Raw genomic sequence first — 27,609 nt, forward strand, 5'->3', positions numbered from 1 at the left:
TATGAAAAAGCCAACTGACACTTACTCTTGTGTTACTGACTTGTTGCACCCTCGACAACTACTATGATTATTATTATTTGACCATGCTGGTCATTTATGAACATTTGAACATCTAGGCCATGTGCTGTTATAATCTCCACCCGGCACAGCCAGAAGAGGACTGGCCACCCCTCATAGCCTGGTTCCTCTCTAGGTTTCTTCCTAGGTTTTGGCCTTTCTAGGGAGTTTTTCCTAGCCACCGTGCTTCTACACCTGCATTGCTTGCTGTTTGGGGTTTTAGGCTGGGTTTCTGTACAGCAATTTGAGATATCAGCTGATGTAAGAAGGGCTATATAAATACATTTGATTTGATTTGAAGCCTGTGCGCTCTCGTACAGTTGTGGAATAAGTGATTTTAAAAGGGTTTTCCTGCTTAGAATTGTGTACCTTGGATTTAGACTATTGCTATAATTTCTAAAACATCTGTCCTCCACGATCGAAAATGGCTGGAAATTGGTGGCAATCGTTTTAGCCAATGCAATATCAATTTGGCCTTATTTTGCTACAGACATAGACTGGTCCATAGAAGACTGCGTTGCTGTGGGTCGCGGAGTAGGCCTACTTGACTGAGTGGATACCTGGCTCCACCACTATCACTAGCAGACCCGCTATATTCTCGAAGCTCCGCTACAGCTAGCTTCATAGTTGGGTGCACAGTTCGCATATGCCGGTGTAGGTTGTGCGTAGAACCGGCTCTATATGAGATTTTGTTTTGGCAAATTCTACACTGTGCTCTAACATTGTCTACATTATTAAAATGCATCCAAATGCTATTCTGCTTTCCCTCATTTTCCAGCTGTTGTTTTCACAGCTGTCCTTCCTCTCTCTCCTCGGCTGCTATGTGTGTGAAAGTGAGTGAGTTGGCTCGGCCCTCCCTCACGCATCTTTGGTTCATTGGTTGACACTGCATGTCTGATTGACGGGAACAACAGGTTTGGCTGTTAGTCTGAGCAGACAGTCAGAACGAATGTGTGCACGTGTATTTAGGCCTATATTATTTTATTTATTTTTTCATTCTTTGAATTAGTTAATTCTATTCATTTAAATCTTTTGATTATTCATATATTAATTTGTTTATATTTTTATAAATAGATTTGGCTCTTCTGATATGCGAGCCGGCTCCCAACGTTCACCTACAAGAGCCGGCTCCCAACGTTCACCTACAAGAGCCGGCTCCCAACGTTCCCCTACAAGAGCCGACTCCCAACGTTCCCCTACAAGAGCCGGCTCTTAGAGCCGACATGTTCCCGAACGACCCATCACTAATTCAGACACATGAAATGGTTCAAAATCCGAAAACTTCGTCTTCCCATAGCTAGTGCTGCTGAATGCAAGTTTTTGACAGAAATGTTTGGTGATCGACTAGGAATGATTGGTGACCACTGGTTGAGAAGGTCAAACCATACAGTAAAATAACAGCCAGTGCTATTCGGATCATTGAGAGTCATACTGTCTGCCACATCACCATTTCTTACTTCATTCTGAACCACAATAACGCGTTTGATTCAAATTCCAAAAACTAAACACTACTTTACAACTCTACTTCCCTCATTTACCGTAGTTACAGGCATGAGCTAATATAAGACTATGTTGGTATCAAATGCGCAGCTGTGGGTGCTCAACTGCTTATAATGCACAGCTGTGGGTGCTCAACTGCTTATAAAACTACAGGGGCAGTTGCTCGGCTACCTATAGAAATATCAACGTGCATGCAATACCAAATCTGTGCCACTAGATGCCCCCCTTGATTGATCAAACCAAGGGAATCATCAGCATCAAAACCAGAGAAGTGTTTGTCATCCTTCACAGACACACTTCTTTGTCATGTAGAATAGTTCTAGAGAAGACCTTCCTCCAGCACCGAGGTCAATGCCAGGTGCAACAGATGGATTAGAGTTGAGGATAGGTTAGGATAGGAAAGCTGAATATAAATATCGTTGTTCAATACACATAATATATATTTAAATTCCTGTGAGTCTAGCCAACAGCGCATTCTGACATTTCAGCTTTAATACATTTATGTCTTGGCTCAATTCAATACAATAGCCTAGTTACTAGACTTTTCAATATTCATTACTATCACTTGCCTTGCTTTGAACTACTGAAGTTTAATAGCCTCTTGTGAAGCAATCCTTTTAACTTACAATCAAATATTCAACAAAACCAAGCCCTTACTTGCTGATCTAATTAGCTAGTGATGGTTTATGGATGCCATGATGATGATATGTGTGTTGAGAAGCATTTCCCAGCAGGTTCCCACATATACCTGCAGTAATGAACCTGACGCCCCAGGCCTTGCTTTATGGGCCTGTCACTATCGATCACTACCAAGTCTACACACTGCTCTCTCTCTCTCTGTATGTGTGTGTGTGTGTGTGTGTGTGTGTGTGTGTGTGTGTGTGTGTGTGTGTGTGTGTGTGTGTGTGTGTGTGTGTGTGTGTGTGTGTGTGTGTGCGTGTGCGTGTGCGTGTGTGTGTGTGTGTGTGTGGCTGCCCTATGATGATGAATACCTGGCATATCAAGCTGTTCTGGTCATGTCTTCATGTCTGATTCATACAGGCAGCTGTGTCTCTAGCAGCACTGATCCATATGTTACTGACTGGGTTTCAACCCTGGTCACCTGCATGCCACAAGACACGGTTTGTCACGCCCATCCCACACAGCAGACACATGACAGAGAGTTCCCCCTGAACAGCTCCTTTATTTCTATCTCCAGTATTATTTACACAATTCAAAAAGAAATATGTGCTAAAGGATTAAAATCACACAATTCTCAAACACACGATAACAAAGACAGATTCATTAAATATAAGAGTGGAGTACTCTGTATACCACTGTATCGTCATTACACTTACCATGAACTCTTTTGGAGAGGGAAATTATTCTCCAAAAGAAGTCTTGTCAAGACAATGATATTCAGAGGAGTTAGTTGGCTAAAGTACACACAGCTCATGGGACCAGGCTAATCAGAATTTGCTTCTCCAAGAGTCTCACAGTCTTTCACTGTGAACTGGAACATTATTTATTGTGTGTTCAGCGGTGAGCTCCTCCCAGGCTGACTCCTGCCCAGGGTTATACTGCATACAGTTAGTCGTATACCCTTTTCACACTACTGAGCCAAACCAAGCTGTACTGGGCTTGCCCAGTTACACATCTCCCATAGTTGCTGGACCCATATTGGAAAGAATAATGTGAAAAGAAAATATGCTGGCCAGCACAGTACTGTTTGGGTGGATCCTGTAGCGTTAAGCAGACACTGGGTTCTCCAACTCTGGTCCTGGATAGCTGCTGGGTGGGCAGTTGGAGACCCCTGCCTGAGTCTAGAGCTGTGTCTGAAATGGCTCCCTATTCCCCTTATAGCAGTGCTTCAAAAGTATTCCACTATAGAGGGAATAGGGAGCCATTTCAGACTGGCCTTAGTAGTGAGATAGACAGTCATAAAAAGGCTTCCCATGTGAAACATCTAATGTAAGGCACTTACAGAGCAGTACAGCATTATATTGTAACATACTATTTTAACATTTCAACAGAGCTAAATGTTCTCATACATTGTTGTATTTTAGACAAGGTCCCCAAGCCCCTCAAATACCCAGCAAACACACAACAGGGGTGATATCTTCTGTCCTCATACCAGCTCTCACACAGCTTCCTCTAACCAGCTTTCACAGAACAACACTACTAGCCTGGTGTTCCAGTCTTTTGGTGCTTTGGCCACCTCCTCTCTGAGTTCCTTCATTGTCACACAAAACATGTATGGCTTGACAATGATAGAGGAGTTGGCTACATTTATTATGGGAGAAGACTAGAAGAGTTGACTACAGCACATACAGTATGAAACCAGACCAGACTAGAAGAGTGGTAGTCAGAGGTGGTAGGTAGCCTAATGGTTAGGAGCATTGGGCCAGTAACTGATTGGTCTCTGGTTCAAATCCCTGAGCTGACTAGGTGAAAAGTCTCTCAATGTGCCCTTGAGCAAGGCACATAACCCTAATTACTTCTGTAAGAGCATCTGCTAAATGACTCAAATGTAAGTTGGCTACAGTATGACACCAGGCTAGAAGAGTTGGCTACAGTATGACACCAGGCTAGAAGAGTTGGCTACAGTATGAAACCAGGCTAGAAGAGTTGGCTACAGTATGACCCAGGCTAGAAGAGTTGGCTACAGTATGAAACCAGGCTAGAAGAGTTGGCTACAGTATGACCCAGGCTAGAAGAGTTGGCTACAGTATGACCCAGGCTAGAAGAGTTGGCTACAGTATGACCCAGGCTAGAAGAGTTGGCTACAGTATGAAACCAGGCTAGAAGAGTTGGCTACAGTATGACCCAGGCTAGAAGAGTTGGCTACAGTATGACCCAGGCTAGAAGAGTTGGCTACAGTATGACCCAGGCTAGAAGAGTTGGCTACAGTATGAAACCAGGCTAGAAGAGTTGGCTACAGTATGAAACCAGGCTAGAAGAGTTGGCTACAGTATGAAACCAGGCTAGAAGAGTTGGCTACAGCACACACAGTAAGGGCTTGATTCAATCTGTAGTACTAAAGATCAGCATTATATCATGGATCTTCAGCACTATGGATTAAATCATTGTAAAGAGCCAAACAACGGTAACATTTCAAGTAAAGGATGGTCCATTTTATCCAAAATAATCTGGGAACTGTAGCCCGGTTGCTGTTCAGCCAATAACATGCCACTCCTTGTATTCATTGTCTTTCGGCAATCTTCAAATATGAACATTCTATCATTATGAGCTTGAGAAGATCAGAGGATTTGATCCTGATTCGATAACCGTCACAGTTATCCTCCAATCACAATGTAATTGAAAATCCAGTTTGCATTTTGAACTTTAGGAATGTCAATAAACCAGTCTCTTTGGCAAATGACAGGAGTGGCAAGGAGTGGAATGTTAGCTAAAATGACAGGTACCCAGATGAACTTCCCAGTACTTGTAAACAGAGAAATAGGTCTACATTGTCTCGGTGCTGTTAAGTGGACAGAAAATATCACCCCTTTTTTAACGGATTACAAATGTGATCTTTAGAAGACACTGAGATACTACTGATTGGTCTCACTCTAACGTGGTGCTGAAAGTTCATAACCTCCAAACCACTATCTCACAGTTTTACAACTATAATCAGTTTAAGGCCTAAAGATTGGGATGGATCTGTGTATGAAGTGTGTGCATGTGTGTGTGTGCGTATGTGCATGTGTGTGTGTGCGTATGTGTTATGGTAAACTGCTGCTCCTGGTTCTTCTCCATTGGAATCTCAGACGATCTAGGAGGATTTAGTCAGCAAGTTGCTGAGAACTGCAACCAGAAAAGGACACGCTGGGTTAACAACGGACAATCACAACACCGGCAGACTAGTGGTTGATGTGTTTGACTTATTAAGATACTACATACCCTGGGGATTCGACTGGGTCTCAGCCTCCTCCTTACGGGCTCTCTCTACATCCCCTGATGGAGAGACAGGGAATTCATTACTATTTCTCTCTTTCCCATCTCAAGAGGTTAAATAAAAAAAGAAGATAGTAAGTGCCTATAAAGTGCCAATTAAAATAACAGGGTTGACAATTTCATCTTAAATCAGCCATAAATCTATTTTTTTGACAGGGGGAAAGGAAGCTTGTTGTGTGCAACAGGGAGTGGGAATTGAATTCAAGCTCACCAACATTTTTAGGGCCCGATTCGATCAGATCTGCTTTAGCCGAAATCCTCATAGCTGATATTTTGACGATGTTGGAGGTGGAACTGCGTTAGCGCTGTCAAATCTACAAGCGTATCCCAGCATTATACCTAAAGCGGACACTGCTATTGGCTGCACGAAGTCGCATTAAGAGAAATCCCATGCAGCCTTGTTTACAAGTACGAACGCTGGAAGGCTGAAATAAATCCTAATTATTTTGTTTAATGATTTTGAATTTGAGTGTCATTATTTCTATATAGCCTACACTTTCTCGTTCTGAACTTCTAATGCCATTGGGTGGGTGTGGCTTCGAGACTATGATCACAAGAGCAGCTGCTCACCGATTTGACAGCTCCAACGCAGTTCCACCACCAACATCAACAAAACGTCAGCTATGTGGTTGTTGGCTATCGCTTTTACACTATGACTCTTATTGAATCCAGGTCTGAATTGTTAAAACCTTTCTAGCCTGTCTATCTTTGGGTAACAGGGTTGACGTGTTATGCTCGACCCGTTCAGTTTTCCAACACTAAACACTAGAAAATGGAGTAGAACCAGCTCACCTGCTTTTACACTATGATTTGACTATTAGATGTAAAAAATACATAATAACTCTGAATAGTTTCACCATATTAAAAAGAGAGTTCAGTTCATGCAACAGGGTAGACCTTAAAATGAGGGACAGAATAATCTGACTATTAAATGAATCACTAATCACATGACATAAATAATAATCTTCAGAAATTACTCTGTCAAAGCAAAAAAATGACTAGGGCTTTACAATACTGGTGAAAACATTGAGAAATGTTGGGATTCAGTGGATTAAATTCTTTCTAGAAGTCACAGAGGGATATGTTAAAATGATGAATTTTGGCACTTAAGCAAGTCTTCATTCATATAGAAAATCAGATTTATTGAATTTTCCATGTGGTCTATATTAACGGGCTCTTCATTTAATAAATATTGCTGCCCAATTTTACTTAAAGTGTCAAAGGGACGCAAAAGGTACTCTTTCCATGGAACGAGCCAGCTACAGCAGCAGACAGTATGTAGTTGATAGAATCTCACCTCCACTGTTCTTAAAACAGAGCTTCTTCTTCTGATAGGCAAAGTATCCGCTGGCAGCTCCAACGATCGCCACGCCAATAGCACACAGAATGCCCACCACCGAGCCAGAGCTAGAGCCTATAGAGACAACAGTGGTTATAACACTGCTTATAATGCAGCTTGTTGAAAGGTTCTGTTAGGTGGTTATATACAGTATTTTCACAGTAGATATGCAATACTGTATTTCGCAACAAAGATGCAGTGTGATGCTGTTGCATCCATAACCATATGTATATACACTGTTGGGCTCTGCTTGTGTCCAGAGCAGAGGTGTTCCCTATGAAATGTGCTGAGTGTGTGTGACGAGTGTGTGTGAGGTGTGTGTTTGTAACACCAGATACAGCAGAGATTATTCTGAAACATACATCCAATAATTACAATACGTTACCTTCCACACAACTGTCAGCAGATATAGCTATTTGTCAATCTGACTTCTTCCACATAAGACAATGTAACACGACAGAATACTATCACAACCGAGTCAATAAATACAAGAAATAACAACCATAGTTCAAATGAATAGAACCCGCCCCCACGCCCCATCACACTTCACTTGCTAAGTATCACTTCACTGTTCCACTTTCCGCCAATACATTAGTGCAATAAACAAGGGATACTTTGAGAGTAAGCTGTGAGGAAGTTAATTTTCTTTTGAATCTCCCAATGCACCTGCAAATCAACCTCTAGATGACTGCATGAATACCACTGTCAAGTAAATACCAAGCAACCACATAGTAGAGATACCACATGTTTCCCAGAGGGTTCTACATAGACCCCAGAAGAGTTCTAACTGGAACCATAAAGGGTTCTACCTGGAACCAAAAAGGGTTCTCTTATGGTGACAGCCGAAGAACCCTGTTGGAACCCTTTTTTCTAAAAGTGTACACACATAAATATATGTTTATTTATCCAATGTTTTTATTTATATGAGTAATTTATTAATTTTCATATTATGTTTGATGTGAAGGGGCAGCAACAAAAACGGCACTGTAGTGTACTTTCAGGTTGAATGTGTTGTGTGTAGACCTACATGGCTTGTATCTGTGTATGGATGAACATAGCTTAATCATTAGGTGGGAAAACTGCCGCTCTGTTCTATTGGACTTTTAATACTAGGGTTCATATAGAGCCTGGAGCTGTATCAGTCACCACCCTGTAATACAGACAGAGAGAGAGAGAGAGAGAGAGAGCACTAGACCAAGCCAATGGTCTGAGGCCAAACCACACGACTAACAACATTGGACACTTTATGGAACACAAAGCCTTCACTATCTCATCCTGGAATATCAGAAATACAGACATTGTCATCCTACAAGAAATATGGTATAGAGGAGATGGACCCACTGGTTGCCCTCTAGGTTACAAGAGCTGGTAGTCCCAGCCACCAAACTACCAGGTGTGAAACAGGGAAGGGACTCAGGGGGTATGCTAATTTGGAATAGAGTAGAACTAACTCACTCTATTCAATTCATCAAAACAGGAACACTTTACAATTTCAAAAGGAAATTATCTCAACAGAGAAAAATGTCCTCCTGTGTGCTACCAATATCCCCCAACTAGAATCCTCATACTCTAATGAAGACAGCTTCTCCATCCTGGAGGGGGAAGTCAATCATTTCCAGGCCCAGGGACATGTACTAGTCTGTGCTGACCTAAATTCCAGAACTGGACAAAAACCTAACAACCTCAACACATAAGGGACAAACACCTACCTGGAGGTGACAGCATTCCCTCCCCCATATGCCCCCCAAGGCACAACTACGACAACATAACCAACAAAAAAGGGTCACAACTCCTGCAGCTTTATCGGACGCTGGGTCTGTACATAGTCAATGGTAGGCTTCAAGGGGACTCCTACGGTAGGTACACCTATAGCTCATCTCTTGGCAGTAGTACAGTCGTGGACAAAAGTTTTGAGAATGACACAAATATTAATTTTCACAAAGTTTGCTGCCTCAGTTTGTATGATGGCAATTTGCATATACTCCAGAATGTTATGAAGAGTGATCAGATGAATTGCAATTAATTGCAAAGTCCCTCGTTGCCATGCAAATGAACTGAATCCCAAAAAACATTTCCACTGCATTTCAGCCCTGCCACAAAAGGACCAGCTGATATCATGTCAGTGATTCTCTCGTTAACACAGATGTGAGTGTTGACGAGGACAAGGCTGGAGATCACTCTGTCATGCTGATTGAGTTCGAATAACAGACTGGAAGCTTCAAAAGGAGGGTGGTGATTGGAATCATTGTTCGTCCTCTGCAAGAAAACACGTGCCGTCATCATTGATTTGCACAAAAAGGGCTTCACAGGTAAGGATATTGCTGCCAGTAAGATTGCACCTAAATCAACCATTTATCGGATCATCAAGAACTTCAAGGAGAGTGGTTCAATTGTTGTGAAGAAGGCGTCAGTGCGCCCAAGAAAGTCCAGCAAGTGCCAGGACCATCTCCTAAAGTTGATTCAGCTGCGGGATAGGGGCACCACCAGTACAGAGCTTGCTCAGGAATGGCAGCAGGCAGGTGTGAGTGCATCTGCATGCACAGTGAGGCAAAGACTTTTGGAGAATGGCCTGGTGTCAAGAAGGGCAGCAAAGAAGCCACTTCTCTCCAGGAAAAATATCAAGGACAGACTGATATTCTGCAAAAGGTACAGGGATTGGACTGCTGAGGACTGGGGTAAAGTCATTTTCTCTTATGAATCCCCTTTCCGATTGTTTGGGGCATCCGGAAAAAAGCTTGTCCGGAGAAGACAAGGTGAGCTCTACCATCAGTCCTGTGTCATGCCATCAGTAAAGTATCCTGAGACCATTCATGTGTGGGGTTGCTTCTCAGCCAAGGGAGTGGGCTCACTCACAATTTTGCCTAAGAACACAGCCATGAATAAAGAATGGTACCAACACATCCTCCAAGAGCAACTTCTCCCAACCATTCAGGAACAGTTTGGTGACGAACAATGCCTTTTCCAGCATGATGGAGCACCTTGCCATAAGGCAAAAGTGATAACTAAGTGGCTCGGGGAACAAAACATCGATATTTTGGGTCCATGGCCAGAAAACTCCCCAGACCTTAATCCCATTGAGAACTTGTGGTCAATCCTCAAGAGGCGGACAAACAAAACCCCACAAATTCTGACAAACTCCAAGCATTGATTATGCAAGAATGGGCTGTCATCAGTCAGGATGTGGCCCAGAAGTTAATTGACAGCATGCCAGGGCGGATTGCAGAGGTCTTGAAAAAGAAGGGTCAACACTGCAAATATTGACTCTTTGCATCAACTTCACGCTATTGTCAATAAAAGCCTTTGACACTTATCAAATGCTTGTAATTATACTTCAGAATTCCATAGTAACACCTGGCAAAAATATCTAAAGACACTGAAGCAGAAAACTTTGTGAAAATTTATATTTGTGTCTGTCACAACGTCCACAGATGGTGGCGCCTCTCCCCGTTCGGGCGGCGCTCGGCGGTCGTCGTTGCCGGCCTACTAGCTGCCACCAATCTCCTTTTCTGTTTCATTTGGTATAGTCTGTTTAGGTTAGCACCTGCTTTGTGTTAATTCATTAGTGGGGTATTTAGTCTGTCTGTTTTTGGTTTGGGTTTGTGCGGGATTATTTTGTGTCGTCTTTTCGTAGGTTGGGGGATTTGATTTTCCTCTGCTGTACTGTATTAGGCATTAGGGTTTGCTGGGCTGCGTCCTGACTCATTTTAGGATTCTATCCTTCGTTGGAGTGTTGTACCCTGCCTTGTTTTGCGGCACTTTTTGGACTTGCTCATTAAATGTGTGTTTTCACGTACCTTGGTCTCCTGCGCCTGACTTCACCCCTCCTGTATGATAGAGTCATTCTGACAGTGTCATTCTCAAAACTTTTGGCCACGACTGTACTGTAGACTACTTTATCACTGACCTCAACCCAGAATCTCTCAGTGCGATCACAGTCAGCCCACTGACACCCCTGTCAGATCACAGCAAAATCACAGTCTACTTGAACAGAGCAATACTCAATCATGAGGCATCAAAGCCAAAGGAACTGAATAATATTAAGAAATGCTATAGAGGGAAGGAAAGCAGTGTGGAAACCTACCAAAAAACAATTAGGCAACAACAAATTCAATCCCTTTTAGACAACTTCCTGGACAAAACATTTCACTGTAATAGTGAAAGTGTAAACTTCACCTAAACAGTATATTTGACCTCTCAGCTTTCCTATCAAATAAAAACATGTCAAGTAAGAAAATTAACAACAATGACAAATGGTTTGAGGAAGAATGCAAAAACCTAAGAAAGAAATTGAGAAACCTATCCAACCAAAAACATAGAGACCCAGAAAACCTGAGCCTACGCCTTCACTATGGTGAATCACTAAAACAATGCAGAAATACACTACGGAAAAGGAAGGAACAGCACGTCAGAAATCAGCTCAATGTAATTGAAGAATCCACAGACTCTAACCACTTCTGGGAAAATTGGAAAACTCTAAACAAACAACAACACGAAGAGTTATCTATCCATAATGGACATGTATGGGTAAACCACTTCTCCAATATGTTTGGCCCTATAATAAAGAACAAACATATACATGATAAAATAGAAACCTTAAAATCAACTATTAAAGACTACCAGAACCCACTGGATTCTCAAATTACATTGAATGAACTACAAGACAAAATACAAACCCTTCAACCCAAAAAAGCCTGTGGTGTTGATGGTATCCTAAATGAAATGTTAAAATTTACAGACCAGAAATTCCAATTGTATATACTTAAACTATGTAACATCATCCTCAGCTCTGGCATCTTCCCCAATATTTGGAATCAAGGACTGATCACCCCAATCCACAAAAGTGGAGACACATTTGACCCCAATAACTACCTATGTGTCAACAGCAACCATGGGAAAATCCTCAGCATTATCATTAACAGAGAACTCATACATTTCCTCAGTGAAAACAATGTACTGAGCAAATGTCAAATTGGCTTTTTACCAAATTACCATACGACAGACCATGTATTCGCCCTGCATACCCTAATTGACAAACAAACAAACCAAAACAAAGACAAAGTCTTCTTATGCTTTGTTGATTTCAAAAAAGCTTTTGACTCAATTGGGCATGAGGGTCTGCTATACAAATTGATGGAAAGTGGTGTTGGGGGAAAAACATACATAAAACATTAGACAGGGATGCAGCTTAAGCCCCACCCTCTTCAACATATATATCAACTAATTCCCACAAACCCAATTTTGATCAACTCCCATATCTATTTGGTAAAATACAACAGTGTGCCATCACAGCAGCAAGATTTGTGACCTGTTGCCACAAGAAAAGGGCAACCAGTGAAGAACAAATACCATTTTAAATACAACCCATATTTATGTCTTTATTCTTTCGGAACTTTTGTGAGTGTAATGTTTACTGTAAAAAAAATATTGTTTATTTCACTTTTGTTTATCTATTTCATTTGCTTTGGAAATGTAAACATATGTTTCCCATTCCAATAAAGCCCTTAAATTGAAATTGAGAGAGAGAGAGAGAGAGAGAGAGAGAGAGAGAGAGAGAGAGAGAGAGAGACATATACATCATGGGACAAAACACACACAGAAAATCCACAGAAAGAATGTACAAAATGTACAAAGAAATTCCACAAACCATGAATGCAGGGCAGAACTTGGAAGGTTCATGCAAGTACAGATATTTATGGTCAACAGTCTTTGCCCAAAGAGTGGCACCTTAACAAAACTGGCCCAAATACACAAGATCGACATGAACACAAATAATCTGTCCTCAAGGGCAAAACTTAGACAGCTGGAGGTGAATAATAAGAATGCATACATTGACTATTGGCAAAGTGAAGTAGAAGTTCAGAGAAAGACTTCACTTAAGCAGAATACTTAACCCGTGTAAAAGACCCCAAACAAAGAAAAGCATAAACCAAATACAGAATTAGTGATGATAGCCTGGCAATTGAAACAGGACGCCATCAAAAAACATGGCTGGCCAGAGAGGACTGACTACAGTATGTCATAACTGTGGGTCAGGAGAGATAGAAAGTGAAGAACACTTTCTAATCTTCTTTCCCAAATATAGATTACTTAGAGAGTCCTTTTCCCCCAAATTCATAATGAAAATGTCAAAAAATTGGACAGAACAATCAAACAACAATCAAACACTTTCTTTACTTTTGGTGCAAAGGTATGTGGTGATAGAGTTGGCAGCACAATATGTCGCAGCTTGCCACAAGTTAAGGGAGGAAACATAAAATGTACTATCTTCTCCATATATTATAATTATAGTATATTGACTATATAAATAGCAACAATATTTTTCATTTTTCTCTTATATATATTTTTAATATTATTATTACTTTAATGTTGTTGTTTTTCCATTACATTAATTTGATTCTGAACGTTGATCATTATTACACTTTTATAATAGATATTTATTTGTTTTATTTATTACAGTTTATGGGTCTTTCTATAATGCGTGACATCAGGGTCAAAATAAAAAAAATAGTTTGATATACATTTAAATATGATTTTCTTGCAGATTCACATTTGTATTTACAGGAGCAAGAGTCTAGATATGCACAATGAGACAGATCGTTGCGACATGGGGCTGTGCATTATCATGCTGAAACATGATGTGATGGCGGCAGATGAATGGCACGACAATGGACCTCAGGATCTCGTCATGGTATCTCTGTGCATTCAAATTGCCATCGATAAAATGCAATTTTGTTTGTTGTCTGTAGCTTATGCCTGCCCATACCATAACCCCACTGCCACCATGGGGCACTCTGTTCACAAAGTTGACATCAGCAAACCCCTTGCCCACACGACGCCATACACGTGGTCTGTGGTTGTGAGGGCGGTTGGACGTACTGCCAAATTCTCTAAAACCACATTGGAGGCGGCTTATGGTAGAAATTAACATTCAGTTCTCTGGCAACAGTTCTGGTGGACATTCCTGCAGTCAGCATGCCAATTGCATTGTGTTGTGTTATAAAACTGCAATATTTTTGAGTGGCCTTTTATTATCCCCAGCAATAAGTGCACCTGTGTAATGATCATGCTGTTGAATCAGCTTCTTGATGTGCCACACCTGTCAGGTGGATGGATTATCTTGGCAAAGGAGAAATGCTCAATACAGGAATTTAAACAAATTAGTCCACAAAATTTGAGAGAAATAAGCTTTTTGTGTGCATGGAAAATGTCTAGGATCTTTTTTTTCAGCTCATGAAACATGGGACCAACACTTTACATGTGGCATTTATATTTTTGTTCAGTATAAATATATTTTTTGTATTAAAGCTACTATTTTGTTTTTAACCTAACCTATAGCCTGACCCATTAACTTATGTATTACTGCCCCCCAGTTGCAAGAAATGACATCCCCCAAAAAACTATACAACACAAATGGCTCCTAGCTTCCCACACTTCGAAAAAAGGTTCCAAAACAGTTCTTTGTCTGTCCCCATAGGATAACCTTTTTTGGTTCCAGGTAGAACCCTTTTTGGTTCCAGGTAGAACCCTTTCGGGTTCCATGTTGAACCCTCTGAGGGTTCTACATGGAAGGGCTCTCCTATGGGGACCGTAAAGAACCCTTTTAGGCTCTAGATATAACTTTTTTTATTAAAAGCGCACGCATGCTTTCTAAAAAAACAAACTGAAATAATGTATAAAACTAAAACTAAATAAAAACTAGCAAATCAGATCTGAAAATTAACTGAAACTAAACAGAATTTCAAATAAAACCAAAAACGAATAGAAATAAAAACACAAAACTATAATAACCTTGGCTAACACACACACACACACACACACACACACACACACACACACACGGGCCACACACACCTACACACATGCACGCAGACACACACATTCACACACACAATGGAAATGGAATGTGTGGGAGAGAGACAAGAAGGGACAGTTAAGACACTGAGCCCCGCATATCACAGTATGGAAACTAGAAACTATTCCACAGTATGGAAACTAGAAACTATTCCACAGTATGGAAACTAGAAACTATTCCACAGTATGGAAACTAGAAACTATTCTACAGTATGGAAACTAGAAACTATTCCACAGTATGGAAACTAGAAACTATTCCACAGTATGGAAACTAGAAACTATTCCACAGTATGGAAACTAGAAACTATTCCACAGTATGGAAACTAGAAACTATTCCACAGTATGGAAACTAGAAACTATTCCACAGTATGGAAACTAGAAACTATTCTACAGTATGGAAACTAGAAACTATTCTACAGTATGGAAACTAGAAACTATTCCACAGTATGGAAACTAGAAACTATTCCACAGTATGGAAACTAGAAACTATTCCACAGTATGGAAACTAGAAACTATTCCACAGTATGGAAACTAGAAACTATTCCACAGTATGGAAACTAGAAACTATTCCACAGTATGGAAACTAGAAACTATTCCACAGTATGGAAACTAGAAACTATTCCACAGTATGTATGGAAACTAGAAACTATTCCACAGTATGGAAACTAGAAACTATTCCACAGTATGGAAACTAGAAACTATTCCACAGTATGGAAACTAGAAACTATTCCAGAGTATGGAAACTAGAAACTATTCCACAGTATGGAAACTAGAAACTATTCCACAGTATGGAAACTAGAAACTATTCCACAGTATGGAAACTAGAAACTATTCCACAGTATGGAAATATTCTACAGTATGGAAACTAGAAACTATTCTACAGTATGGAAACTAGAAACTATTCTACAGTATGGAAACTAGAAACTATTCTACAGTATGGAAACTAGAAACTATTCCACAGTATGGAAACTAGAAACTATTCCACAGTATGGAAACTAGAAACTATTCCACAGTATGGAAACTAGAAACTATTCTACAGTATGGAAACTAGAAACTATTCTACAGTATGGAAACCAAACTCTTCCACAGTATGGAAACATCCAGAACACACACAGTGGAGAGAGAGACAGAGAGCAAGGGAGCAGGACTCACCTTGAGTTTCAGATGTGCCTGATTAGAAGAAATAAAAGAAAAGAAACAGACAATTATTCACATAACACACACACAAATAAAACACGCACACACGCACCCCGATTATTGACATAATATATCATTAGGGGAAGCAAGGCCTTTACCTTCTGTTTCTGCTGCATGGGCTGGAAAAAGAGAAGGGGGAGGCATTATTCAAACCCAGTCGTTAATCTAGTTGATGCCCTGAAGGTATTTACTGCTATAGAGTTTCTGCTCTAACCGGTCGGAAAGGACAAATCTACATGCAAACACTCACACACACGTACTGTACTTAATCAAGTGTATATTTGCATATGGATCATAGTGAATGTGAGTCATTATTGCCTGGAACTCTCTGTAAGCTGCAGCACCTGAAGGCACTAAGGCCTCTGACTCTGCTTCTCATGCATGTTGGAGCATGATAAACCTCCTGCATGTGACTCAATATTCTATATTAGTCACTTTATTGGTCATAGACCACAATGAGCCCTGAGCAGTTAATATATTGTAAAAGCTGTTTTCTGACTCATCCATAGAGACTCCATATCTAACTGTATATCAGAATGTAATCAATCGGACACAGCGTAATGATGTAGAAATGTTCACATTATTATATCAAGTATCAGTTTCAGTTAACAGCCATTTGTCTGGTTCTATACTGTGCTGGAGCCAAGTCTTCTAGCCCAGTTCCATACCGCATGTGTTGTAGCCACTAGCAGCAGCAGTACACGATACTAACCAACTGAGCCCCTGCTGCGGCTCTTCCCTCCCGCAGGTGTGTCTTCCTCATTCTCAGCTACAGCGTCCTCCAGATCCAAATCTCCCCCTGTTTCAGTTCATTAAAACATTGTGTTTTCATATATCAACAATGTGGTGTCAACTTTAATGTGGCGTGTAAAGCCAAACAAGCCCTTCCCCCGAAACACATACACACACATAAAAACACGTGCTTAGTCACACAGGCCGTTGAGACTCTCACCTGTCTTCTCCTCCGTGGGCTCGCTCTCTGCTGGTGTTTCATGCTCTGCCTCTGTGAAAGGAAGGAATGAGGAGAGGTGAGACAGGTTTTGTCAGGGGAAAGGGAGGAGAGGTGAGACAGGTGTTGTCAGGGGAAAGGGAGGAGAGGTGAGTCAGGTGTTGTCAGGGAAGAGGGAGGAGAGGTGAGACAGGTGTTGTCAGAGAAGAGGGAGGGGAGTGGAGACAGGTGTTGTCAGGGAAGAGGGAGGGAAGGTGAGACAGGTGTTGTCAGGAAAGAGGGAGGGGAGGTGAGACAGGTGTTGTCGGGGAAGAGGGAGAAGAGGTGAGACAGGTGTTGTCAGGGAAGAGGGAGGGAAGGTGAGACAGGTGTTGTCAGGAAAGAGGGAGAAGAGGTGAGACAGGTGTTGTCAGAGAAGAGGGAGGGAAGGTGAGACAGGTGTTGTCGGGGAAGAGGGAGAAGAGGTGAGACAGGTGTTGTCAGGGAAGAGGGAGGGAAGGTGAGACAGGTGTTGTCGGGGAAGAGGGAGAAGAGGTGAGACAGGTGTTGTCAGGGAAGAGGGAGGAGAGGTGAATATAGGATTACAGGACTAAAGTAGCATTGCACACTGTATAGACATGTAGTATCTGTGACTCCAGGGTTGTAGACCTAGCTGTAAGAGCAGCAGTGGCAGGTGAGCTAGATCTGAAATGAATAAAAACCAGCTCACTAAAGTCTGACATCGGAGCTTCTCAAACACAGTAAAACTGTGTCTCTACTTCTATAGTAAACTAACTTTACTGGTTTATCAGAAAACTGCAGTCTTGTAAATGTAGGGGGGAAAGCAGAAATGTTTGGTACTGACAGTCCGATTTACCAAAGTAAATAAACCATTCTTACCTGGTTCAATAGCTTCAGACAAATCTAGTTCATCTGCAAAAAAAACAGACACATAGAAACAGACATAAACACAGAGAAATATGAGCAGCACCTTCAGGCTGATTTATGACTGTCTGAGAGGCCAGAGTTGTTTGTTCAATTGGAGCAAATGGGGGAAAACTCTTTATAAAGGAGCAGGTACTACCTGAACTTGTCAAAGAAAGCTATATTTCAGTTTTTCCATTTCAAACGTTTTGTGTTTTTTGGGGCCAAATGAACACCACCCAGATGTCAATGTCTAACTGTAAATATTGTCAGGTGAGAGGTGAGGGTTAAGGGATAAGGGGTGTGAATGTGTTGATGTTGTGTTTTATCTTCATCTTCTTTTCCAACAGTATCACTCACTACTACACAGCCGCTATGGATTATCATCCATTTCGTCTGATACATTACAAATGACAATTTGTTGTAGCTAACGTTAGCTAAGTGGCTAGGTGACTGGTTAAGGTTAGGGGTTAAGGTTAGGGGTTAAGGTTAGGGTTAAGGTTATGGTTAGGAGTTAAGGTTAGGGTTAGGGGAAGGGTTAGCTAACATGCTAAGTAGTGGCAAAGTAGTAAAATATTTGTAAATAGTTGCAAATTAGCTAAAATGCTAAAGTTGTCTGTGATGTTATTCGAACACACAACCTTTGGGTTGCAAGACATTTACATTATACGCCCACCCATCCTCCCTGACCAACCTCCCTCCTTTTGATTTTTTGGCTTAAGTAACCTTCTGTCTTATGTAACCATAACAAACATAACATATCAGACTAATTTGAGCTTCACAGATTTACATTTACCATATTACATCTAGTCTGAGGCCAGGGTGGAGAGAGAGGGAGGGGTGTGTGGGTATGTATGTTGTTAGGGGTACAACCAGTACCGATCCATTTGAATTTAATCAGTCAGAGCAGGTATTCCCAAACTGGGGTACGGGGGTACACGCAGTGCCGTCGAGGGGTACGCCAAATAAAAATGTGATTCCGATTTTTCTTTAAAGAAAAATAAATAAATAAAAGTAGTACGACATGTATAAAAGCAACAGATACCATTAATAAGAAGGGGCTAGAAGTGTCTTATATGGTGAGCTACCGAGTGGCTAGGACAGGCAAGCCCCATACTACTGTAGAGGACTTAATTCTTCCTGCTGCCGCGGATATGGCTGGAACAATGCTGGGGGGAAAGGCCAAAAAAACTATACAGACAACGCCTTCATCAAACAACACTGTTTCACGACGCATCAGTGGCATGGCAGGATGTGTTTTGAAACAATTACTGCTTTGCATACAAGCCAGTGAATTCTATGCGTTACAGCTGGATGAGTCAATAGACGTGGCGGGCCTGGCACAGCTCCTGGTATATGTCCGTTACGTTTATGGGGGTCAATTAAGGAAGACATCCTCTTCTGCAAACCACTGGAAACCAGGACAACACGAGAGGATATTTTTAAAGTACTGGAACAGCTTAGTGACATCAAATGGACTTTGGTGGTCAAGATGTGTTGGTATCTGTACTGATGGCGCAAAAGCCATGACAGGGAGACATAGTGGAGTGGTAACGCGCCTGCAAGCAGTTGCTCCCGACGCCACTTGGGTACACTGCAGCATCCACCGAGAAGCTCTTGCTGCCAAGGGAATGCCTGACAGCTTGAAAGACGTTTTTGACACTACAGTGAAAATGGTTAACTATGTTATAGCAAGGCCCCTGAACTCTCATGTATTTTCTACATTATGCAATGATATGGGCAGCGACCATGTAACGCTTTTACAACATACAGACGTGTGCTGGTTATCAAGGGGCAAAGTATTGACAAGTTTTTTTAAACGAGCTTAAAGTTTTCTTTACTGAACATAATTTTCACTTGTCTGACCGCTTGCATGATGACGAGTTTCTTACACGACTGGTATATCTGGGAGATGTTTTTTCTCTCCTGAATGATCTGAATCTAGGATTACAGGGACTCTCCGCAACTATATTCAATGTGCGGGACAAAATTGAGGCTATGATTAAAAAGTTGGACTCTTTTCTGTCTGCATTAACAAGGACAACACACAGGTCTTTCCATCAATGTATGATATTTTGCGTGCAAATGAACTCGGACAATGTCAAATGTGATATAGCGAAGCACCTGAGTGAGTTGGGTGCACAATTACGGAAGTACAATCCCGAAACGGACGACACAAACAATTGGATTAATTATCCCTTTCATGCCCTGCCTCCAGTCCACTTACCGATATCTGAACAAGAGAGCCTCATCGAAATTGCAACAAGTGGTTCTGTGAAAATTGAATTGAATCAGAAGCCACTGCCAGATTTCTGGATAGGGCTGCGCTTAGAGTTTCTTGCCTTGGCAAATCGCACTGTTAAGACACTGATGCCCATTGCAACCACGTACCTATGTGAGAGTAGATTCTCAGCCCTCACTAGCTTGAAAAGTAAATACAGGCACTGACTGCATGTGAAAATGATTTAAACTGAGACTCTCTCCAATACAACCCAACATTGCAGAGTTATGTGCATCCTTTCAAGCACACCCTTCCCATTAACCTGTGGTGAGTTATTCACCATTTTTGATGAACATATAAGGTTCTATGTGTAAGGTGGCTAAATAAAGACCAAAATGATTGATTATTATATTATTTGTGCCCTGGTCCTATAAGAGCTCTTTGTCACTTCCTACGAGCCGAGTTGTGACAAAAACTCACACTCATTCTTATGTTTAATAAATGTATCGTATCGTGTGTATGTGTGTGGCAGGCTTACAATGATGGCAAAAAACAACATTTGAGAGTGTGCTGACCCTGGTGCTGGAGGGGGTACACAGCTGGAGGTTGAATGTTTGAAGGGGTATAGGACTATAAAAAGTTTGGGAACCAATGCGATACAGGATAGTGCCTTGAGGTCTACACACTGGCAGAATCACAGTGTTAAAGTGTTTGGATTTACAGTTTAAGTCTGCTTTCAGAACACTTTCTCTAGCCTTGCATTCCAACACACATTCTAAAATTCTTCTGTGTCTTCTGTCGGTCTAGAATAGAACTTATACAGTGTCCTACGAGAAGTTCATCGGCTAGAATGTCAGAATATGTTACTGTGGCTGGCTGTTGACTCTGTGTTGATCAGATTCATCAGAAGGCCAACTAAATTGTACTTGACCCTCCCCACCCACTTCACCTGTAACTCCATCCCCTCCAATTCAGATTTCAAAAAAGTAAGGACAAACGGATCCAAGAACTCAAACCCAACGCTATACAGCTAAATGAATTGAAACTGGTCCTATACACTTGTATGCAAAGAACATGAATGTACTGTAGGCATATGGGGTGTTTGACCTGCTGTGTGTGTGTGTGTCTGGCTCACCTGGTTCAGCCTCAGCTTCAGGGGCTGCCTCTGCTTCTACTGCTGGTTCGTCTACTACTTCTGCATCCTCTTCCTCTGTGGCCGGAGCCTCCTCTTCCTCTGTGGCCGGAGCCTCCTCTTCCTCTGTGGCTGGAGCCTCCTCTTCTGCCAGAGCCTCCTCAACTGTCGGAGCCGTTTCCTCTGTGGCTGGAACTTCCTCCTCCTCTGCAGCCTCCTCCTCTTCTTCTGTCGGAGCTTCTTCTTCTGCAGGGGCCTCCTCAGCTACCAGGGCCTCCTCGGCAGCTACTTCTTCTGCAGGGGCCTCCTCAGCTACCAGGGCCTCCTCGGCAGCTACTTCTTCTGCAGGGGCCTCAGGCTCTGCTGCTTCTGCCTCTGGTTCCTTCGCTTCTGGCTCAGTAGCAGGGTCTTCTGGAGAGAGGAACAGACTTTTCCTTTAGGCAGCAGCAGTGTACCCCATCACATTTTACGACATCACAGATAAATATGACAGGTCTACTCTAATGAGCGTGTGTGTGTTGCAGTCAGAGGCGGCTGTGACATTCCCCAATTGTATGTAAGGTGCAGCAGTGTGCCAGAGAGTGTAACAGCGAAACAGCAGACAACCTTCTCACTTCAACCCTCTTATTTCTCTAAACCAGGCATGGCCAGCTGGTCCAGGAGGGACACAGAGTATGCAGACTTTTGTTCAAGCCCTGCTTCTGATCCACCTCCTGATTCAACTGGTCTACACTGAATAGCTGATCAGTTGAAGGTGTTCAAGCTGGGTTGGAACAAAAGCCTGCACACTCTGCAGCCCTCAGAGACTGGAGTTGCCCTTCCCTGTTCTAGAGAACAGAATCAATAGTCAAACACAATCCAACATCAACAATGACCAAGACAGACAGACTGGCTTGTCATCTTATGTGTGTACGGTACTATATGTGAGAGTTTCGGCAGGAAACGAAAGACAGGGACTTTAGACTACTGTACCTTAAACATACTGTACATACGTGTGTGTAGGGGAACCACAAAAATGATACAATGTGTTGCTGTTCTCATGTGATATTAGACATTTTCTAAAGCTGTATGACTCATGTACTTGAGAGACCCTATCCTGAGACTGACGCAGTGCCAATGCCTTTCCCCTAGTCCCATGTGTGTGTATATATGACATGCCAAAGACACAGCCTTCCTTCTATGGTATGTTCTGTGTGTGTGTGTGTGTGTGTGTGTGTGTGTGTGTGTGTGTGTGTGTGTGTGTGTGTGTGTGTGTGTGTGTGTGTGTGTGTGTGTGTGTGTGTGTGTGTGTGTGTGTTGTGTGTCTCTCTGTGTGTGTGTGTGTCTCTCTCTCTGTGTGTGTGTGTCTCTCTCTCTGTGTGTGTGTGTGTGTGTGTGTGTGTGTGTGTGTGTGTGTGTGTGTGTGTGTGTGTGTGTGTGTGTGTGTGTGTGTGTGTGTGCGTGTGTGTGTGTGTGTATGTGTATGCGTGGGTAACCTTGCCCTCTCTGGTAACAGCCAGTACAATGTGAGGTGGTTGACAGGTGATATGTTCCAGTAGTTAGAACATTGTGTTCTCAGGTATTTCTATTGTGTGGTAGCGTGGAGGGACCCTGTTGTTGTTTCCCTGTTTCAGCTGGCCCTGTGGAATAAATGCACTACTTTTGGCCACACAGAACCCAATGGACAAAAGTATAGGTCACTGTGGGGAATAGGCTGCCATTTCAGATGTACCAGTTTTTTTGAGTATCTGGAGGGTCACAGTAGAATCCAGGTGGCTCACAGCAGAGAACCACTGATCTAGAACATTCTACGGAACCACTGATCTAGAACATATACTGCTGCTCCTGTCTCTACATGTAGACCTGGTCTGGCTCTGAGCTGGGTGTAAGGCCATGTCCAAAAACTGTACTTGCGTTCTAAATATTAGCCATTTTGGGAATGCGAAAATAGAACGTTTATAGGATTTTTTTATTTTTATTGAGTATGCTTTAAATGCAATGATGTCCTACTAATTTCAGCCTCTCATCTAGTAGAATTCTCTGCACGCTATTGAAGAAGAGAATCGTCTTTTCAGACCCATGTGTGTTTGACAACAACTGATAATCAAAGAACGGGACGGAATGTAGAAAAATGAACAAATGGCAGGAAACAACAAAATTGTGCATTAGCTGTCACATTCTCAGTAGGATGAGCCTAGTGTGCTGTTATTAGATGTCACATTCTCAGTAGGATGAGCCTAGTGTGCTGTTATTAGACGTCACATTCTCAGTAGGATGAGCCTAGTGTGCTGTTATTAGATGTCACATTCTCAGTAGGATGAGCCTAGTATGCTGTTATTAGATGTCACATTCTCAGTAGGATGAGCCTAGTATGCTGTTATTAGATGTCACATTCTCAGTAGGATGAGCCTAGTGTGCTGTTATTAGACGTCACATTCTCAGTAGGATGAGCCTAGTGTGCTGTTATTAGCTGTCACATTCTCAGTAGGATGAGCCTAGTGTGCTGTTATTAGATGTCACATTCTCAGTAGGATGAGCCTAGTGTGCTGTTATTAGATGTCACATTCTCAGTAGGATGAGCCTAGTGTGCTGTTATTAGATGTCACATTCTCAGTAGGATGAGCCTAGTGTGCTGTTATTAGATGTCACATTCTCAGTAGGATGAGCCTAGTATGCTGTTATTTGTTTCTTACTGAATAATTTTTTTCTAAACAGTACGTTCTAAATAGTATGCAGGACGATTAGTACACTGTATGTCGTTTTCGTAAGTAGTAGGCAAGACAGATTTCGGGCAAGGCCACTAAGTCATCTGGTCTGTCTCTGAGCTGTGTGTGTGTGCATTTGTGTGTGTTGTTTAATCTGTGTTTGCATTTGAAAGGTGTAAACACACATACAGTGGGGGATCCTCTCTCTCTCTCTCACACACACACACTCACTCACCCACCCACCCACCCACCCACACACACACATAGACATAACCCTAGGGGAATGAGAGAGGCTGAGACTGGTTCTGAGTGTAGGGTGTAGTCTGCAGCTGGGCTGGATTGGGTTACCGAGGCAGCGCCCAGCCCTTTAGTATTGCCATACACACACACACACACACACACACACACACACACACACACACAACCCATTCATCATGTACACCCAAACAGAGCCCAGAGCACCATGACACTGTGACAGACTTAACACCAGAACTCATCTCATGTGTGATATACAGTAAAGCTGTGTTCCAGCAATATGTGGCACACTGAGATGTGAAGTATAATGTGAAGTTTTCATTAATGAACTGGCTTCAGATCAGAGTCTCCTGAGGGGAGGGAGGTGTGGCAGCCAGGACTCAGACTCTCTGTGTAGAAAACAAAAACTATTATTTCACGACATTAACCAACATGACTTAGGCCAGATGAGACTGTAATAACTCTTATATCACATTAATACCAGGTCACAATCATTCTTAAAGCCAAATGCCTGTAGCCCTGCTAGTTGTGAAATAGAGATCGGTCAAAGGACAACACACAGGCCTACTGGTGAGAGATAGTACGGGATATATGGGTACAGGGGTAGAGGGAGACAGACAGAGAGAAAAGAGAGAGTGGGGGAAGAGAGAGAAAATGTGTGAAATAGAGGAAGAGTGACAGAACATGGACATGTGTTTGGTATCTCAGATTGTTCTGTCAATTCTCACATAGAAACTTAATTGGGAGGAAGGATGTTTGACATGCTTTTTACATTTGTATCACAAACCATTTTCTAGACAACCATGATGAAAGTGGCAATTTTAGGCCCTTTTAGACCTATACATGACTCCTGTAAGACTATGGTCCTTGCACTATATATGGTACAGACAGCATCTTGGTGTCATTATACTCCTTATAGTGTGCTCTAAAATATGGAGTGTATCTAGATTCTGAAATATACATTTTCACATTATTTTATTCAACATAAAAAAATATGAATATCAATGATTTTGATTTTGCTTATAACAATATACTCTTCAATCACGTCGCATTTCCAGAGTGGGCTCTCTGCTATTTTAATTGATATCGCCCATTTTATACAGAGAAATTGACATTAAAAGCAGTGGTGGAAAAAGTAATACATTCTCAAACTTGAGTTAAAGTAAAGATACCTTAATAATAGAAAATGACTCAAGTAAAAGTGAATGTCACCCAGTAAAATACAACTTGGGTAAAAGTCTAAAAGTATTTGGTTTTAAATATACTTAAGTATCAAAAGTAAAAGTAAAAGTAAAAGTACAAATAATTTAAAATTCCTTATATTAAGCAAACCAGACGACACAATTTTCTTGTTTTTTTGTTATTTACGGATAGCCAGGGTCACACTCAAACATTCAGACATCATTTAAAAACAAAACATTTGTCTTTAGTGAGTCTGCCAGATCAGAGGCAGTAGGGATGACCAGGGATGTTCCCTTGATAAGTGTGTAAATTGGGCCATTTTCTGTCCTGCTAAGCATTCAAAATGTAACAAGTATTTTGGGTGTCACGGAAAATGCATAGAGTAAAAAGCACAGAATTTTCTGTAGGAATGTAGTGAAGTAAAAGTGTCAAAAATATAAATAGTAAAGTACAGATACCCCAAAAAACTACTTAAGTAGTCCTTTAAAGAATTTGTACTTAAATACTTTGCACCACTGATTATAAACCATTAACCAATCACAGCACTCCTTTAGGATTTCACATTCAGCAAGTCAGCGGCAGAGAGGGAGATTCCTTTGAATCCATTTTCCCATTCACTGTATTGGTGGTGCTCATAAAATGTATCATACCTTCAGAATTAGCAGAGAGCCCACTGGAAATGTGATATACTTGTAGAGTATATTGTTCCAAACAATATGCCTTCAAATTAACTAAATCAAAAAGGGTCATTTTGAGATACTAATATTAATATGTTTCATGTTGAATAAATGAATGTGAAAAATGTAGAGCACACTATAAGGAGTATAATGACACCAAGAGGCTGTCTGTATCATGTACGGTTCACAGATCATAGGGTCTTACAGGAGGTACGTATAAGTCTAAAAAGGGCCTAAAATGGCCACTTTCATCATGATTAAAAATAATAATAATAATGGTTTGTGATACAAATGTAAAAAGCATTTCAAATATCCTTCATCCCAATGTTTCCATGTGAGAATTGCTAGAACAATCTAAGATACCAAAAATATCTTCAGATTCTGCTGGCATGGAATCACCCTACAGGAGTAGAGAGAAAGAAAAAAAAAGGAAGAAGGAAGAAAGAAACAGAATATGGACACAGACAGAGACAGAAAGGGATCGATCACATTGTCCACAACCCACATGATTACATGTCCAGTAGGACACAACCTATAGGACACTCAATGAAATGAATTTTATAAAGCCCTTTTTACATCAGCAGTTGTCACAAAATGCTTTATTAAACACATTTTTACCAGTGTACACAGATTATAGATAAATGCAGTAAGACTATACTGTACATGCGGTAGGCCACACCTTAAAGGACTAGCTTTGGGCCAGTAACCAAAAGGTTGTTGGATCGAATCCCCGAGCTGACAAGGTAAAAATCTGTTGTTCTGCCCCGTTCTGCCTCGGAGCAAGGCAGTTAACCCACTGTTCCCCGTGCCTGAGGATGTGGATGTCGATTAAGGCAGCCCCCCGCACCTCTCTGATTCAGAGGGGTTGGTTTAAATGCGGAAGACACATTTCAGTTGAATACATTTAGTTGTACAACTGACTAGGTATCCCCTTTCCCTTTCCCTTATATACATACAGTATAATGCATATCTACACACCAACATCATATCAGGCTGAATAAATGATGCTATCTGGCATATAGCCTACAGCGTGTATTTATAATGATAAATCAGAGCAGGTTTATCAACATTATTTTTGTTCTGCATATCAGCCTCAGGTAGAGATAGACAGAAAAAGATTGAGGATGTATGTCACAGAAGTAGTGGGTGTGAAAGGTGTGAGTACTTGACTTACTTGTCTAAGTAGAAACAGAAACATAAAGCACCATAAAATTAGTTGTAAAAGTGCTTACCAAAGTACATTAGTGGATGTAAAAGTGCTTACCAAAGTACATTAGTGGATATAAAAGTTCTTACCAAAGTACATTAGTGGATATAAAAGTTCTTACCAAAGTACATTAGTGGATATAAAAGTTCTTACCTTGTGTCTTGGCTCCAATCACCAAACTGCCCAGCAGGAGAATCCACAGGTATGACATCATGGGAACACAGTGTGCTGAATTACAAAGCTGGACTTTTAGACTTCTCTGTTGAATAGTGAAAATAATACAAGTAGTAATGATTATGTTTCTGGTAATGTAGACTGGGTATGTGTGTGATCTGATTATAGTTTCATGGCTATGTGTGTGATCTGATTATAGTTTAATGTTGCCTCCTCTGCTGCAGCTCCAATCTTCTTACACCTTCTTTTTCTCCGCATCAAACCAACTTTAACGGGCGTGTCTTTCTCCCAGCCACACCCCAAACTGTATTGTTCCATCAGACACCGTGCGCTGTAAACACGTGC

At 41.5% G+C, this 27,609-nt stretch overlaps 1 protein-coding gene across 2 annotated transcripts; it reads right to left on the reverse strand.

The window, feature by feature from the left end:
* Positions 1 to 2,720: 2,720 nt before the first annotated feature.
* On the reverse strand, positions 2,721 to 27,550 carry LOC115161040 (fibrous sheath CABYR-binding protein). 2 transcript variants are annotated; one of them, XM_029711720.1, is made up of 11 exons: positions 27,244 to 27,529; positions 21,438 to 21,496; positions 21,089 to 21,389; positions 17,709 to 17,741; positions 16,833 to 16,883; positions 16,593 to 16,679; positions 15,979 to 15,999; positions 15,836 to 15,853; positions 6,791 to 6,907; positions 5,440 to 5,493; positions 2,721 to 5,343 (listed from the first exon to the last, which is right to left on the reverse strand). In XM_029711720.1, the coding sequence occupies exons 1-11, from the start codon at positions 27,302 to 27,304 to the stop codon at positions 5,312 to 5,314; spliced, it is 834 nt and encodes a 277-aa protein (XP_029567580.1). In that variant the 5' UTR covers positions 27,305 to 27,529; the 3' UTR covers positions 2,721 to 5,311. The 2 variants fall into 2 exon arrangements, with proteins under 2 accessions (XP_029567580.1, XP_029567579.1); XM_029711719.1 differs by having other exon boundaries at positions 21,089 to 21,496; positions 27,244 to 27,550.
* Positions 27,551 to 27,609: the final 59 nt, after the last annotated feature.

This window comes from Salmo trutta, chromosome 24 (assembly GCF_901001165.1).
Source record: "Salmo trutta chromosome 24, fSalTru1.1, whole genome shotgun sequence".
Classification (NCBI taxonomy): domain Eukaryota; kingdom Metazoa; phylum Chordata; class Actinopteri; order Salmoniformes; family Salmonidae; genus Salmo; species Salmo trutta.